This window comes from Oryzias melastigma, linkage group LG16, assembly GCF_002922805.2.
Source record: "Oryzias melastigma strain HK-1 linkage group LG16, ASM292280v2, whole genome shotgun sequence".
Lineage (NCBI taxonomy): Eukaryota > Metazoa > Chordata > Actinopteri > Beloniformes > Adrianichthyidae > Oryzias > Oryzias melastigma.
The window spans coordinates 17,948,925-17,964,565 of NC_050527.1; the positions used below are offsets into that span (position 1 = coordinate 17,948,925).

Sequence of the window (15,641 nt, forward strand, 5' to 3'; positions counted from 1 at the left end):
AGGCAGCTAAACAAAGTGCTGAACACCAAAAACATAAAAGACAGTCACACTAAGACAAGATAAATAGATAAATGAGTCTTTAGATGGGTCTTAAAAATGGGCAGTGACAGTGCTTCTCTGATGAACAATGGCAAAGAATCCCAGAGTCTGGGGCCAGCAACCGCAAAAGCCCTGTCCCCTCTGAGCTTTCGCCGGGACCTCGGTGTCTCCAGAAGGAGCTGGTCAGCTGATATGAGGCATCGGGCGGGCGAATAAGGAGAAAGCAGCTCATAGAGGTACAGCGGGGAAAGACCGTGTAAAAAAATGAATTCTAAAATGTACAGGCAGCCAGTGGAGTGATGCTAAAATCTGCGAGATGTGGTTTCTCTTAGGGAGGCGGACAGCTGTATTTTGGACATGTTGGAGGCATGAGAGAGAATCTTCCCACCTCAAATGAGGTCAGTTCAAAGATGGAGAATGGGGATGACAAGCAGCGTTGTCTACATTTCAACCCATTCATAAAAACAGGCGCAGTCCCTCCTCCACGGCTGGATATCCACGGGGAGCTAAAATAAGAAAATCCAGAAGGTAAAGTTCAACAAAAGTTCTCACTGGGAGATGTCCACGTCTCGGTTATGAAGAGGAAGTCCAACCAGCAAGATGTGATAAGATCCCGCAGAACGAAAGTTTTGTTCGCCAGCGATCTGGCATTTACCAGTCCGAATCTGGAAGCTGGAACAGCCGCCGTAGAAGATGTGAGTGACCGGGAGAGCGCCGCCAGATTTCAGGGGTTAGATCCACGCCAGCGAGGCAGAGAAGAGCAGGTGTGATGGAGCTGGTCTCCCTCACCGAAGCCAGGGATAATGCAGACATCGGGTGGATCCAGGAAACGCCAGAACACAGTAATTTGAGGAAATAGTCCAGATCCTGCTCGGGAAAAGGACGGGAAGGTTGTCTAGCACGTCTTCAGCTTTGCTTCGTCTGCGATGACGTTTCTGCCTCACGAAGAGGGCCGACGGCCTGAACAGGTGAGCTGGAATTCTCGAGGGCCGACGGCCTGAACAGGTGAGCTGGAATTCTCGAGGGCAGCAGGGGGAAGTTTTACGTCCGAAACACAACGAGCTTAGATCACTCGCAATAAACTGACGAGCTATAAGGAACTGGCGATCATACACCAAGTGAGACTCCGCTAGCAGGGTACCGAAGTACGAAAACAGCATAAACAAAAACAACAGGAACAGACGAGCGGCCACAAACACCTTCTATGAAGTAGAAGCTGTAGATCCACTCTCTGCTCTGATGGGGGAACCATTGACGGCTAGCTGTTGTCCCCTTCCTCTGTCGCCCGCAGCGAGGACGTCCGACCTTCGCCATCATCCATCGACCTTCTGGCCACAAAGCTGACCAGCCTGAGCGGGAAGTTGCGGGCCTTCTTGGCGCTGTTCCGGTTCTTCTGGACGCTCACGAAGAAGAAGGTGTTGATGACGGCGTTGCTCATGGCGATGCACTCGATGATGTAGAAGGCCACCAGAGAGTTCCTGCCCCTGGAGATGAGGGTGGGGTAGAAGTCTCGGAGCAGGGCGAAGCCGTAGTATGGCGCCCAGCACAGGACGTAGGCCACCAGCACCAGGATCAGAACCACCACCATCCTGCGGCGTTTGTGGCGTCTCCTCCGAATCTGGTCGGTCTGGACACCCGGAACGCCTTTGGACCACAGGTGTCTGGAGATGCACGTGTAGCAGACCGCCATGACGGTGACCGGAGACACGAACTCCAGAGCAAAGACCAACAGGAAGTAGGAGCGGTAGAAGACCTGCTGGTCCACAGGCCAGATCTGAGCACAGAAGGTCTTGTGGTTCTGCCCCCCCCTGTGGGGGTACGGGGTTTCTGAGGTCATGTAGGCGGATGGGATGGAGATGAGGACAGGGACGATCCAGACCGCCAGGATGACGCAGGACGCCGTCCGGGAGGTCATACGGGGCTTTAGGGGATGGAGGATCGCCGAGTACCTGCAAACATGAGAACACGCTTACCACCGCCACATCAGACATTCACGTCCTTCTTAAGGTCACTTCTGTCTTCATGAAGCCTCGGGTCACAACTATGCTCCAAAAGCATTAGTTCAGGAATGAAACCGCAAGGGGGCGGAGCCACCACTTCTGTTAGACGAACCCAAGAACAGGAAACCGCATACGAGACTCTAGAGAGAGACTCTGATGTTCCACATTTGCGTTTCTGCAGACGATGTGGTTCTTTAAGGAGCAAAACGTAGAACACCTGATTTGAAGAAGAAAGGTTCCTAACCGCTGAGAAAAGAACCAGGAGAACCAACACCAACGCTCCGGAACATCTGCTGGAACAGTGATCCATTACCACCAGGCCGTGGACCGGCACTGGTACGTGAGATAGTTGGTACTGGGTGGTGGTCCAGCACCAGTCTGTGGGAAAGTACGGGTCTGAGGGACAGTTAGTACTGGTCTGTGAGACAGTAGGTAATGGGCAGTAGACTATTACTGGTCCATGGGACAACTGGTACCAGTCTGTGGGAAAGTACTGGTCCTTGTGACAACTGTACTGGTCTGTGGGACAGTTGGTACTGGGTGTTAGACCAATACCAGTCTGTGGGAAAGTACTGTTCTGTGGGACTGTTACTGGGCTGCAGAGAAAAGAAAAGGACCTGCATTTTTTCGGTTTTGTTTCTATCCTGATTCTGAGGGGAAGTTTTACTTTGGAAAACTACCGGCCACTGCCAAGTAGCTCCATCGCCCGAGGTGCATTACAGACTGGACCCCCTCCCCCAATAACCCTAATAAGTGGTCGTATGAGGAAGGAGGGCAGGTCTGAGACAGCTGACAGACTGACCCTGATTGGTGAAACAACCAAGCCTTGGTGTTGGGTCAAGTCTCCCCAACCCAGGGGCCCCATTGCTTGAAGAGCCAACCCCCAAGCCCCCTACCCCACAAAAAGAGAGGAGCCAAGAGCCGGTCCCAGGGGGAAGCCTAGGCCCCCGGCCCCAAGCACCGCCCCCGTGAGTGCTCTGGTCAGGAACTGAGGCGGGGCCTCCATTGATTGCCTCTCTGGACGCCCTAACCGCCAAACCTTCAAGGTCCAGTACGGATAGAGCCCCCTCCCACCACTTAATCATCCTCCTATTTTCTCGAGCACCCCACCCCCACCCCTCTCTTTTGTAACCGCACCCCCTTTTTCCGTCTGGTCCCACAAAAAAATGATACAAACGTTAACATTTTAAATAAAGTTTAGCCAGAATTCCAAAAGAGGTTTTACAAATATCCTCCTCAGAAGACCTTTGACCCCTGCTCTCACAGTAGAATCTGTCTAACTCAAGAGGCCTTCAGCTCGGATCTGTCTGCTCAGCTGTTGGACAAGTTCAAAAAAACTTGCTGGGATGCCATTAAAGTGTGATCACCCTGACCTGGAGGTTGACCCCCACCAGTGGGAAAAGATCCGACCTTCACAACTTTTCAAACTGCACATCATAGATCCTACAGAGTTCTACAGAGGCTCACAGATGTTTGTTGGGGCGTTCAGGTGAGCTCACCTGTCCATGGCGATAGCCAGCAGTGCGTTGGTGGACACGTAGAGTGACACGGTGCGGAGGTAGTTGATGGCGGCGCAGAGCAGCAGGCCGTGGTCCCAGGACAGCTTCTTCACCACGTAGTAGTCCAGCAGGAAGGGACAGCACACCGCCGCCACCAGAACGTCCGACACCGCCAGGTTGGCGATCAGGATGTTGGTGAGGTTTCGGAGCTGCTTGAAGCGCAGCAGGCTGGCGATGAAGAGGCAGTTCCCCACGCCACACACCAACATGATGACCACCAGGACGGCGCCGATGACGATGGTGGCCGCGAAGAAGGTGCAGCCCTGCGTGGTGTCTGGGATCTCGTCCAGAGAGCCTTCGTAGTCCGGAAGAGTCCCGCTGCCGTTGGTGGGATCCCCCATGGTGGATCAGGTCCGCATGTCTGCAGAGGGGAGGAGAACACGACCTTTAACCTGAAGGTCAGCACAAACATCTGCTGGGACCAGAACAGAACCGGACCTCTGGTGATTTCAGAGCTTCTGTGGGTCACAGTTGGATTTTAGGTAATCTGGTTTTTATTCACCTGAGAGGTGAAGAACACGAGACGGAACCGCCAGCAAGGCCAGGTGGACCGTATGGTTTTAAAGAGGGCAGAAAATGTGGACCCCGAATGCAAACACAGGTGGGGCCACCACAGAAACTGCAGACAAACCCATTCGGGCCCCACATCCGACCACTTTAAACCATTCGGACCGCCTGGTCTCGGTGGCTGGGACAGTCCAGACATGTTCTGACCGTCTGCTGCTCAGATCATCCATCCATTTGCAGCGGGGGAAGGGAGCGACATCAGCTCTCCTCTTCAGGTGTTTTCTCTCACCTGGACTCCTGAAAAGTCCCGCCCACAGTCGGAGCAGGTCGTCCTCTCACCAGTTCTGCAGACGTGGGGGTCCAGCTCAGCACAGACTGTGGGTTTTGCCCGGTGGGTTTGAACTGAGGCTCGTCCCCTCCACCTCAGCAGACGAGCAGCTCTGTTACCGTGGCGACGTGTTACATTCATCTCCAAGGTGAGGAATGTGGCGCCTGCAGCCTGACAGGTCAGACCCGAGGACCAGCAGGGCAGAAGAACCAGAACCTTCCTCAGAAATGTCCCCGATGAGAGACCCAGAACGTCTTCAGGTCTGTTCTGATCCTGCAGAACCAGAAACTGGAACCATGAGAACCAGGATGCTCCTGGACCATCACTACATCCCGACAGTTTCTGCTCCAGATCCTCCAGTTATCTTCTTCATCTTCATCTCAGGTGTGAGCTTTCCCTGACCAGCAGATGATCAGAACCAGCTGAGGTCAGGAGAACCGGAACCACAGTGATACTGTCAGATATGAAACAGGAGATGTTCCTGACTCGGACTCTGGTGGAAACCAAGTTTATCTAAGAACACAGGCCTGATGGGTCAGACCCGGAACCTGCTGTCTGAGGCGCGGGAAAACCAGCAGTTCCCCAGGAGGCAGAAACCGGAACCACGTCTCCATCCGCTCCGTTCTCAAGCATTTAACGGATCCAAATGGTGCCGTTTGCGGGTCAGAAACCAGAAACCGTTCTTCACCTGAGGAACGCCTGCTGTTCCAGACCGGAACCGACTGGTCCAATTAAAGGATCTCAGGAATCAAGTCGGTGTCAGGGGTTTCTGAGCATGAACATCATCCGGAACCAGATCCGGGGATCTGCCGTTCAAACTGAACTCATGTCAGGATCGGGATTAAACGGGGGTGAAACCGGACTCCCGGTTCTGATGATCCAATCTGACCGGAACTGAACTCAAAGTGATTAAAAAGTCATTTTACCTTTAGAGTAAAGCTGCTGTTTCCCTCCGCGCGCGCGCTGCTCGACTGATCCGAGACAGGAGCGCGCTGCTGCCCCCCCCACACACACACGCACACACACGCGGTGTCGCGCGCTTCTCTTGAAATATTGTTTACTGGACGAATTCAACATTTCATGTCAAACTGAAAACTAAACAAAAGTAGGAACGTCTAATCAGCCGAGAGGAGAATAAAAACAGAAAATAGAACAGCTGTAATGAATTAAAAAAAACCCGAATTATAAATATAAATCAAAAGGAAAAAGGGAATAAATAACCTGATAAATGATCTTAAAGTTTCATTCACTTAGATTTTCTCATTTTTGAAGGGATTAACATAAAAGATTCAAATCGTTTCTGAAAAACAAAAAGTCTGAGTTTATTTTTAAAAACTTTATTTGTCCCCAAAGTAATAAAATAGTTAAGAAAATCTTTATTTCATAAATAAAGACACGATTTGACAGGACTGCTCTTAAAATCGAGTTACTACTTTGGAGTCTGTAATATAAATATTAATATTTAATGTTGGAAGTTGTGGTCAGCTTGTTGAATAGTTGAAACTTGTTCTGGTTAAATGAATTACTTTTGGGGAAAGTACTTTGATTACTTTAGAATATTCGGTTCGTTCTGTTCACATAGAAGATCAATAAATCTAAATGTTCTCCAGGTTCCTGAAATAAAGATGCAGAAGTTCAGTCGTTTCTGGGTTCTGTTTGAAGAAGGAAAACTGAAACATCCATCCTGATCCAGATCATCCTGATCCCGATCATCCATCCTGATCATTCTGATCCTGATCACCCATCCTTATCATCCTTATCCTGATCCAGATCATCCATCCTGATCATCCATCCTGATCATTCTGATCCTGATCATCCATCCTGATCCAGATCATCCTGATCCCGATCATCCATCCTGATCATTCTGATCCTGATCACCCATCCTTATCATCCTGATCCAGATCATCCATCCTGATCATTCTGATCACCCATCCAGATCATCCATCCTGATCATCCATCCAGATCACTCATCCTTATCCTGATCCAGATCACCCATCCTGATCTTTCTGATCCTGATCATCCATCCAGATCACCCATCCTGATCATTCTGATCCAAATCACCCATCCTGATCATTCATCCAGATCATCCTGATCACCCATCCTTATCATCCTGATCCAGATCATTCTGATCCTGATCATCCATCCAGATCACCCATCCTGATCATTCTGATCCTGATCATCCTGATCCTGATCACCCATCCTGATCATTCTGATCCAAATCACCCATCCTGATCATTCATCCAGATCATCCTGATCCTGATCATCCATCCTGATCATCCTGATCCAGATCACCCATCCTGATCATCCATCCAGATCATTCTGATCCTTGTCATCCATCCTGATCACCCATCCTGATCATTCTGATCATCCATCCAGATCACCCATCCTGATCATCCATCCTGATCACCCATCCTGATCCAGATCATCTATCTTCTGCTGGTCACTTGGATGCTGGAATCCACTAATTTCTTGTAAGAGATCCTTTCCAAGATCTCCAAACGTTAGTTTCCTCCTCATCTTCTGGACGAGCAGATGAACCTGCTGGATGTTTCACTGCCATAAAGTCGACCCACTCCAGACCTGAACCAAACCTGGTTCCACAGTGCCCCCTCTTGGTCTTACAGGTCATCTGCACCTACCTTCACCTTCACTGTTAATTATTTATTTTATGGAGGGGGGGGTCTCTTTAACCCCTGATGACATCATCACGCAGGTAAAGCTCTCCTGGTCTCATGGAGGTCTGCAGAGAAGTCAACCTTTCCAGAAAAGATTCCAAGTTTATTCTTTTATTTTACAAAAACTAACATCCCCCTGAAGGAACTTTTACCAAAAACATAAAAAACACGAAACGGCCCCGCCCCCCCACAGTCTCTGAGGTCAGACGAACTACTTCTTGGCGTAGGTGATCTTCATGGCGCAGGTGGCCGTGATCCGGAAACCTTGCAGGGCGTCTTTGGCCACGCCCGCCTGCGTGTCGCTCTCAAACTCCACGAAGGAGATGTCGTGTTTCCCGGGGACGAGCCGCACCTCCTTAAAGCCCGGGAACCTGCGGAGAGAGGAGAGCTGAAGCCACGGAGCCCCGCAGGAGGAGGAGCCTCCTGAAGGAGGAGGAGCCTCCCGAAGGAGGAGGAGCAGCTGTCTGCAGGAGGACACTCACTGGTTGAAGAGCATGGACAGCATCATCTCGTTGGTCTCCTCGGGGAGGTTGTTCAGGAACAGGATGTGGTTGGGGGGGTTGTCTGGAACCTGAGGAGATGCAGACGGTTAGGAGGTCAGAGGTCAGCCCTGCTCCTCTTCCTCTCGGCGATGAAGGAGCTGGAGTCTTACCTGGACCGCGAGCGTGGGAGCAGGAAGCGCAGCAGCCTGCAGACAGAACGCCGTCAGACACAAACAAACGACGCCAAACAAACGTAAACCACGGCGCTCCTCACCGCCGGCTTCTTGGCGGCGTTGGCCGCCAGCTCCTGAGCCTTCTTCTTCTTCTCCTTCTTCTTCTCCTTGTCTCCGAAGGTGCCCTTCATCTTGGCGATGACCTCGGAGTCGGTCTTGGCGTACTGTATCCTCTGCAGAGAACAGAGTCAGCCGTTGTGCCGGAGGAACGCGGCTATCGAGATCTTTCTGCCTAAACTCGGTTCTGAGATCAACACTTCTGCTGCAGCTCTGAGGAATCCTGCATGACGGTTATGGAGACGCTACAGGAACACGTCTGGACGATCAACGTGGATTCTTTTATTGAGCATGAATTCATCCAGAAACATTCGAGTTTCTGTCTCATCGTTGTGGTTTTATGACTTTGTTTATAAGAGAATTCAGTCAAAACTACAATAGAGCTTTAAGATGACGTCCTACGTCACGTAGGAGACACAGAAGAGAGTTCTTCGTTTTTCAGTGTTAAAATAAAAGTTCTATCAAGTAAACAGTTGGAAGAATTATTTCCTTTTGACTAACATGATAATCTAATCCTCTACATTTGTCCTCACCCATCACCTCATTTCTACCGTGTTTACGTCATGTGACCGTCGTACGGTGGTCGTTTTGGTTCAGTTGTTCTGCTCTCTGTTTCACATTCAGACTGAGGAACCTCAGAGAGAACAGAAGTTCAGTCCGACTGGAAACGAAGCGAGACTACATGTAAAGATGGATCAGAGAGCGGTTCCGGTACAGGAAGGTAGTCATCTCCTGACGGGAGACGGATTCTGGAGGAGATAACTACCTCGGCGCCACGGCTCCACGAGAAAGTGGGTGTGTTTCTGTTGTAGTCTGGGGGCGGAGCTTGCAGCACAGATTTCTCCTGGAGGGGGCGGTTCACATCATGCTTACATCAGCACGTTTCCATCTGCTCATTTTCGTGGGTGTGGGAGGGGCTGCTGGTTTTTAGAGGATTACTCTTAAATGAACGAACGGATCAAACGTCGTTTTGAGGTTCTTTATGGAGAAGAATGAACAGTAGAATCCATTTAAAACCTCAAAAACTAGAATTTTCATCTTTAACGATTTACATTTTGTTTGCAACTTAGAAAATGTTGATCTCAGAACTCTGACTTTTGCTAGCAATATGGTGGCAGAAAAATGTCTTCATACGTGACGTCTTCATGGTCTCACCATGGGCTTGTTGTAGAAGGGGAAGCCCTGAAGCTGCCGCAGAGCGTTGGTGGCGGCGGCCAACTCCTTGAAGACCACGAAGGCCTGCCCCCTCATCCTCATGGTCTTCAGCGCCACGATGCTGACGATCTGACCGAACTGGGAGAGGAGCGCGTAGAGCGAACGCTTCAGCTCTGAGGAGGAGGAGCAGAGGTCAGACCCGGAGGAGCGATGGCAGAACCGGGGTTGGAACCACAGTCAGAACCGCAGTCAGAACCGCGGTCAGAACCGCAGTCAGAACCGCAGTCAGAACCACAGTCAGAACCGCAGTCAGAACCGCGGTCAGAACCGCAGTCAGAACCGCAGTCAGAACCGCAGTCAGAACCGCAGTCAGAACCACAGTCAGAACCACAGTCAGAACCGCAGGCAGAACCGCAGGCAGAACCGCAGGCAGAACCACAGTCAGAACCACAGTCAGAACCACAGTCAGAACCGCAGGCAGAACCACTCAATAACCCCCTAAACTGCATGTAATCAGTTATGAGATCCAGTTTGTTCTTGTGTCTGAGGATCTGAACCAGCGGTCTGCAGCCTGTGGCTCCTGAACCTCTCCATGGGGGCTTTGGTTCAAGAAGAAGTGTTTTATTTAAAATTAATCAACAAAACAACATCTTGTCTCACAACTAAAACATGTTGACAGATTTTATTTGTACCGCATGGAACAGAAAATCCTCGGGGAGGTCAGTTAGCACAACCAGAAACTTTTAGGGCAGCGGATTAAGAGACGGATATTCTATTTCTGAAAAAAAGGAAGGATTTTAAGAGCGCTCTAAAAACAAATATAGAGTCACTCATTTTACTCTGATTTAATTACTAAGATTTATGAATTTCTGGCCAAAATGCACCTGAAGTGGTGAAAGAAACGTATTTTTTGTTTTCTATCACTGCTGCCGTTACACCATTACTGCATTGAGAGAATCCCATGGGGGAAAAGGTGTCTTTTATTTTGAAAGTAACCATCAGCGTCTTATTTTGAAAAAGGTGAAGTCAGACTTGGTGGCTCCTGCTGGGCTGTTGTCAGGGAGAAATGGACCTGAAGACTCGATAAGAGTCGAAGGTTTCACGCCTCAAACGAGGAACGACGTTTCTCTGATCTGTAAACTCTCAGCAAACAAACTAGTTTGACAACAGTTTAGGATAATTCAAGTCTGTGAGCACAAGCTCTGACAGAACCGGTCATGGAATCCAGGGTCTGGGTGGTGGGCTTCACCTGTGCAGGTGAACACGTCAGTTACCTTTCAGACCGTCTGAATGAGAGCGTTTTTTGGAATGATGTGTGTTTCCCGCCTTCAGTGCAGTCATGTACCGACAGACACGATCAGCTGGTCTGGGGTTTTCACTGAGCTGCAGGTGGAGTTTACTCTCAGGTGAGTCAGGTGAGCGGAAGCAGACTTACCTTCTTTCTTGACTTTGTCGTTGATGTTATTGATGTAGATGGTGTGGTTCGGTCGGATGTCCATGATGGAGTCTGCGGGGAGAAGGTGAGATGAAGTGATGCTGACCGGGGTCAGACGGACGCTGAACGAGACTTCCGTTTGAATGAAGACTCGCCGCGCGCTCCTGTAGTTTTCAGACCTTTGGAGGACCTGGAAGCAGGAAATCGTTACGACGAGTCACGAGGAAATATCCCCTGAAATACGGGAGCGATTAAGTTTTTAGCTTTCTTTGGTTTTATGACTTTATTTTGAAAGAGGCGCTAGCGTTAGCATCCGTTAGCTCCGAGGCTAGCCGCGCGCGAGCTCGTGAATGTAACCGACCGTGGCGGCTTCTCTTTCGGCGGCCTCGCGCCCCGCAAGTCTGTCAGCCAGAAAACGGACTCCAGAGTTTGAAACAAAGAGGAAGAAACCCAGAACTCACCCGCACTGTGGTCACGCAGCGCACGCAGACAACCGGAAACACCCGTTTGCCGCTTTATGGAGATCACTGCGCGGCCGCCCCCAGCAGGCCGGGAGTGGAACTGCAGCGTCTTCATTCCTGCGTCCTGCTCCCAAGAGTGCCTGTCTCTGCTCCTGGAGAACAGCGAGAGACAGGAGAGACTTTGGGATTCTATTCTGCAGGTATTCATGCTTATATATCACTCATGTTTGTATTTGTGATATTTGTCTTGTAGTTATTTTAACTGTTCCTCCTAATGATTTCGTTTAAACCAAAAACTGTTTTTTTTGTTTATTGTTTAGCACAAATAAAATGCACAACAATGATTCGTAAAAATAAAGTAAAGTACAGGGAGAGGCAGAAAACCCAAATGGATTATTCAAGGCCTCCACCCACAAAAATCAAACATATAGAATATATATCTGTCATATATACGCATATATTCCAAAAGTTTTTACAGTGTCAATAATACATATATTAGTAGTTCACAAGTAACAGGATTTTTCTAAAAACAGCAATTAAGTCTAATTAATAGCAAAAAACATAAATAGCACATCCATTTAATACTTTTTTTGCCAACTCTGGATTGGAATTGGTAAAAAAATTACAATTACTCATAATGATCCATTAGAATACATTCAACCTTTTTATCCTCAAATGCTTTCTTTTCAGCCACCAAACATCGAAGAAATAAGTGAAATAATTGATGATTTAAAATTATCCACAGCTGGTCATGATGGCATTTCAGCATTCCTTGTAAAACAAATTAAACATTCTATTCTAAAACCATTAACCCACATTGTTTCACTATCATTGGCCACAGGTGTTGTACCAGACGATCTAAAGGTAGCTAAGGTTATTCCTTTGTTTAAAGCAGACGATAAAGTTTGTTTCAATAATTACAGGCCTATATCAATTTTGCCTTGTTTCTCAAAAGTTTTTGAAAAAGTTGTTTACAAAAGATTATTTTATCACATAAATAATAATTCAATCCTTTATAAACACCAGTATGGTTTCCGTAAACATCACAGTACATACATGGCTTTAATTCATTTACTAGATAGTGTTACATCAGCTTTAGACAAAAATACGTTTATTTGTAGTATCTTTCTCGACCTATCAACAGCATTTGACACAGTTGATCATACAGTTCTTCTTTCTAAATTACAGAAATATGGTTTTCAACACAATGTTCTCAAATGGCTACGGAATTATATTTGTGATAGATCTGGCTTCCTGTCAAATTCAGAGTTCAATTTAAACTTCTCCTCCTCACCTTCAAAGCGCTCCATAACCTGGCTCCGCGTTACCTATCTGATCTCCTCCATATTTACACTCCCGTCCGTACACTCCGGTCTTCTTCCACCCTCCAACTCTCCGTACCCCCCATCCGTCTGGTCACCATGGGGAGCCGAGCCTTCAGCCACTCGGCCCCCACACTATGGAACTCACTCCCTCCTGATCTCCGGACCATTGACTCATTACCCGTGTTTAAGTCCAAACTCAAAACATACATGTTTAAATCTGCCTTTTCTGTCTGATCTCACTACCATTAATCCTGTGGCTGATTTTATTTTTTTTTTATTTTTTTATTTTTTATTTTTTAAGACTTTATCGTGTTTCTGTTTTTACGATATATTTACTTGTCCTGATTTTATTATCCTTCTCTTTGTAATGTACAGTGTCCTTGAGTGACCAGAAAGGCGTTTTGAAATAAAATGTATTATTATTATTATTATTATTATCTCAGTTTGTCTGTATTAATGGATGCATTTCTGACAGAGTCAATATACAGTGTGGGGTCCCTCAGGGGTCTGTCTTGGGTCCATTATTATTCTTGTTATATATTAATGATTTATGTTTTGTTTCTAAGGATCTTACTCCAATGTTTGCTGATGATACTACTTTATTGCTCTGCCATTCAGATTTTAATGTCTTAATAGACCAAGTCAATGAAGAATTATCCTTTTATGACAAATGGTTTAGAACAACAAATTATCCATAAATATAAAAAAACAAATTATATGATTTTTTTTGTGGAAAAAAGACATCCATCCATCCATCTTCTTGACCGCTGCTTCCCTTTCGGGGTCGCGGGGGTGCCGGAGCCTAACCCGGCTACTGATGGGTGAAGGCGGGGTACACCCTGGACAGGTCTCCAGTCTGTCGCAGGGCCTCAATCACACACCCATTCACTCCCACATTCACACCTAGGGGCAATTTAGAGTCACCAATGAACCTATGAAGCATGTTTTTGGACGGTGGGAGGAAGCCGGAGTCCCCGGTGAAAACCCACGCATGCACAGGGAGAACATGCAAACTCCACACAGAAAGGTCCCAGCCGGGAGTCGAACCGGGGCCTTCTCGCTGTGAGGCAAGAGCGCTAACCACTGCGCCACCGTGCAGCCCGGAAAAAAAAGACATGTCCATCTAATTATAAAATAAAAATTGATACTATTGAAATTGCGCATGTTTCCTCTACAAAATGTTTGGGTGTCATTGTTGATGAAAGTTTAATCTGGAAAGCACATGTTGACTGGGTGACCAGAAAAATTAATAAATCTATTGGAATTATTCGAAAAGTTAGTACATTTTTGAATTCACAATCAATACTTACTTTATATTATAGTTTAATTTATCCATACCTGTCATACTGTAATATTGTTTGGGCTAGCACATTTCCTTCAACCTTGACTACAATATTCAAGGTGCAAAAACGCTTTTTGCGTATTGCAACTCATTCTAAAATGTCAACTTCTTCTGCCCACCTATTCCTTAAACTAAATATTCTTAACATTTATCAAATTAACATCTACCAAATATGCATCTTTATATACAAGATTATGTTTAACAGAGTCCAAATCCCAGACCATTTTACTTTCTACTTTAAAGCTAATGCAGAACTTCATCACTATGACACTCGTCAGCGCAGTCATCTCCATGTTCCAAAATGTGTCACATCTAGAGGTCAGTTTCGTCTACGATTTAGAGGCTGTAAATGGTGGAGTCAGTTTCCACACCTTGCAAACAAAGAAATATCAGAATTATCATTTAAAAATAGCTTAAAAAATTATCTGATGCTTCACTGAATTTAGTTTTTGTTTTGTTTTGTTTTGCTTTTATTTAATATTGTTAATATGTGTCTCATGTAATTGAATGCACAGCTGTTGTTGGAATTGATTGTTTTATTGGGTGGAGGCTTTGATACAAACCCTTTGGGGTTTTTTGCCTCCTCTTGCACTTATTCTATTTGAAAAAGTTTCAATGAGTCACTTACAAATGGTGTATATGTATATGTGCAAACAATAAATAAATAAAAAATAAAAAAAATAAATAAAAATAAAAATAAATAAAAATATACCATCTATAAAATAACACTATTAGACTAAAAGTGAAAAACATTTTTAAGATGAAGGACAGTCTGACCAAAAAAGTACATTATAGTACAGAAAATATTCAAACAAATATAAGAAGACTCAATGCGAAACAGAAACGACATGTTTTAGTGATTTATTTGAAATGTTATAACAATGATCAGTATTACTGACCTTTGCATCACATTTTTTCTCCACGTTTTATTGACAATATTCAAAGCTGTACATAAGGAAGCGGCTGGGTGGCTCAGTGGACTAGGTGAAGGGCTGACACGCAGGAGCCCAGGGTTCGATTCCAGGGTTGTCCACTGATACCCACCCAGATTGGGTCTCTAGGCAAGACCCTTGACGCTGCTGCCTAACTGCCCCTCAAGTACAGGGTTGTGTCAGGAAGGGCATCTGCTGTAGGTAGCAGATGTGCTCGGCCTGTCACATCGACTCGGGGGCCTGCGACTAGTGATGACATCACACAACTGTAACAAACGAGTTGGCTAATTTGCAGATATTCTGTACTGAAACTGATGTTTACAATAAAGTTTATTTTTTTTAAAAAGAAAAGAAAAAGTGTTGAGATCTGATCGGGCTATTATTGATTATTTTTCATCAACAGCTCCTTCACTAACGTCTGCTCTCCTCAGTGTTTGTGTAACGGAGCAGAACGTGAGCTGCATATTCTAGCGGGACTTCATCGGTCCGTGTGACCAGTTCAACATTGGCAGGATGTATTTAGAGAGTTTACGCAAAGAAGGATAAAATACAAGTATAATAGAAACGATTAAATTAAAATGAATAAATCATTGAAAAAGGTTAAGGGTCTAAGAGCCTAACAGAATCCAGGGCCAACATAGTTTCAAATTTCAATTAAAAAGAGGAGGAACAGGGTTTTTTGGAAGAAAACTTACTTTTCTGGATATGTACCTTTGCTAGAATTATTAAAAGATTAAGTATATAATACTGTTTTTTATGTGTTTTGGAAACTAAAGAAACCAAATAAAACACGTTTATATAAAATTTTTAAGTCGCCAAGAATGGTGCTTCGTATAAAAACACAAAATTCCTTCCAGAAAGTGATAGTATGAAGACAATTCCAAAATAAATGACCTGATGATTACCAAAGGAGTGTTTGTCCAAACCGACGTGACGACAGGATTTTACTGGATAGAACCGAAGGAGTTTGTTGGGGATAAAGTATTTTAAAGATAGAGTCCAAACTTTTATTCTGTGTGTACTGTATGTATGCAATATGTACATGACGTCATCTTTGGTACGACTGTATCATCATGTCCATGTTTTTAAATTAAAACACCTATAAGAGAGA

At 46.1% G+C, this 15,641-nt stretch overlaps 3 protein-coding genes and 1 long non-coding RNA gene across 9 annotated transcripts in view; 2 read left to right on the forward strand and 2 right to left on the reverse strand.

Moving 5' to 3' along the window:
* Positions 1 to 21: 21 nt before the first annotated feature.
* On the reverse strand, positions 22 to 5,509 carry LOC112143162 (prokineticin receptor 1). The gene is made up of 3 exons (XM_024266930.2): positions 5,360 to 5,509; positions 3,539 to 3,959; positions 22 to 1,988 (listed from the first exon to the last, which is right to left on the reverse strand). Exons 2-3 carry the CDS (start codon positions 3,937 to 3,939, stop codon positions 1,298 to 1,300), a joined length of 1,092 nt encoding a protein of 363 aa, XP_024122698.1. The 5' UTR covers positions 3,940 to 3,959; positions 5,360 to 5,509; the 3' UTR covers positions 22 to 1,297.
* LOC112143163 lies at positions 4,568 to 5,185 on the forward strand. Its single transcript, XR_002918693.2, has 2 exons — positions 4,568 to 4,693; positions 4,818 to 5,185. It is a non-coding gene; the product is annotated as an uncharacterized LOC112143163 (long non-coding RNA).
* A 1,681-nt stretch (positions 5,510 to 7,190) lies between the features above and the next one.
* Positions 7,191 to 11,081, reverse strand: snrpb2 (small nuclear ribonucleoprotein polypeptide B2). 2 transcript variants are annotated; one of them, XM_024267441.2, is made up of 7 exons: positions 10,932 to 11,081; positions 10,471 to 10,542; positions 9,036 to 9,208; positions 7,865 to 7,996; positions 7,761 to 7,796; positions 7,591 to 7,679; positions 7,191 to 7,479 (listed from the first exon to the last, which is right to left on the reverse strand). In XM_024267441.2, exons 1-7 carry the CDS (start codon positions 11,044 to 11,046, stop codon positions 7,320 to 7,322), a joined length of 777 nt encoding a protein of 258 aa, XP_024123209.1. In that variant the 5' UTR covers positions 11,047 to 11,081; the 3' UTR covers positions 7,191 to 7,319. The 2 variants fall into 2 exon arrangements, with proteins under 2 accessions (XP_024123209.1, XP_024123211.1); XM_024267443.2 differs by lacking the exon at positions 10,932 to 11,081 and adding an exon at positions 10,650 to 10,792.
* The window catches only part of kif16ba (kinesin family member 16Ba), an 18,538-nt gene continuing 13,228 nt past the window's right edge, over positions 10,332 to 15,641 (forward strand). For 4 of the 5 annotated variants that reach the window (XM_036215869.1, XM_036215870.1, XM_036215873.1 and 1 more), the window contains exon 1: positions 10,332 to 10,441. In XM_036215869.1, coding sequence (XP_036071762.1) covers positions 10,344 to 10,441 — 98 coding nt within the window. In that variant the 5' untranslated portion in view covers positions 10,332 to 10,343. Of the gene's footprint in view, positions 10,442 to 10,999; positions 11,132 to 15,641 lie in introns of those variants that run through there. The other variant, XM_036215875.1, reaches the window with a different exon arrangement.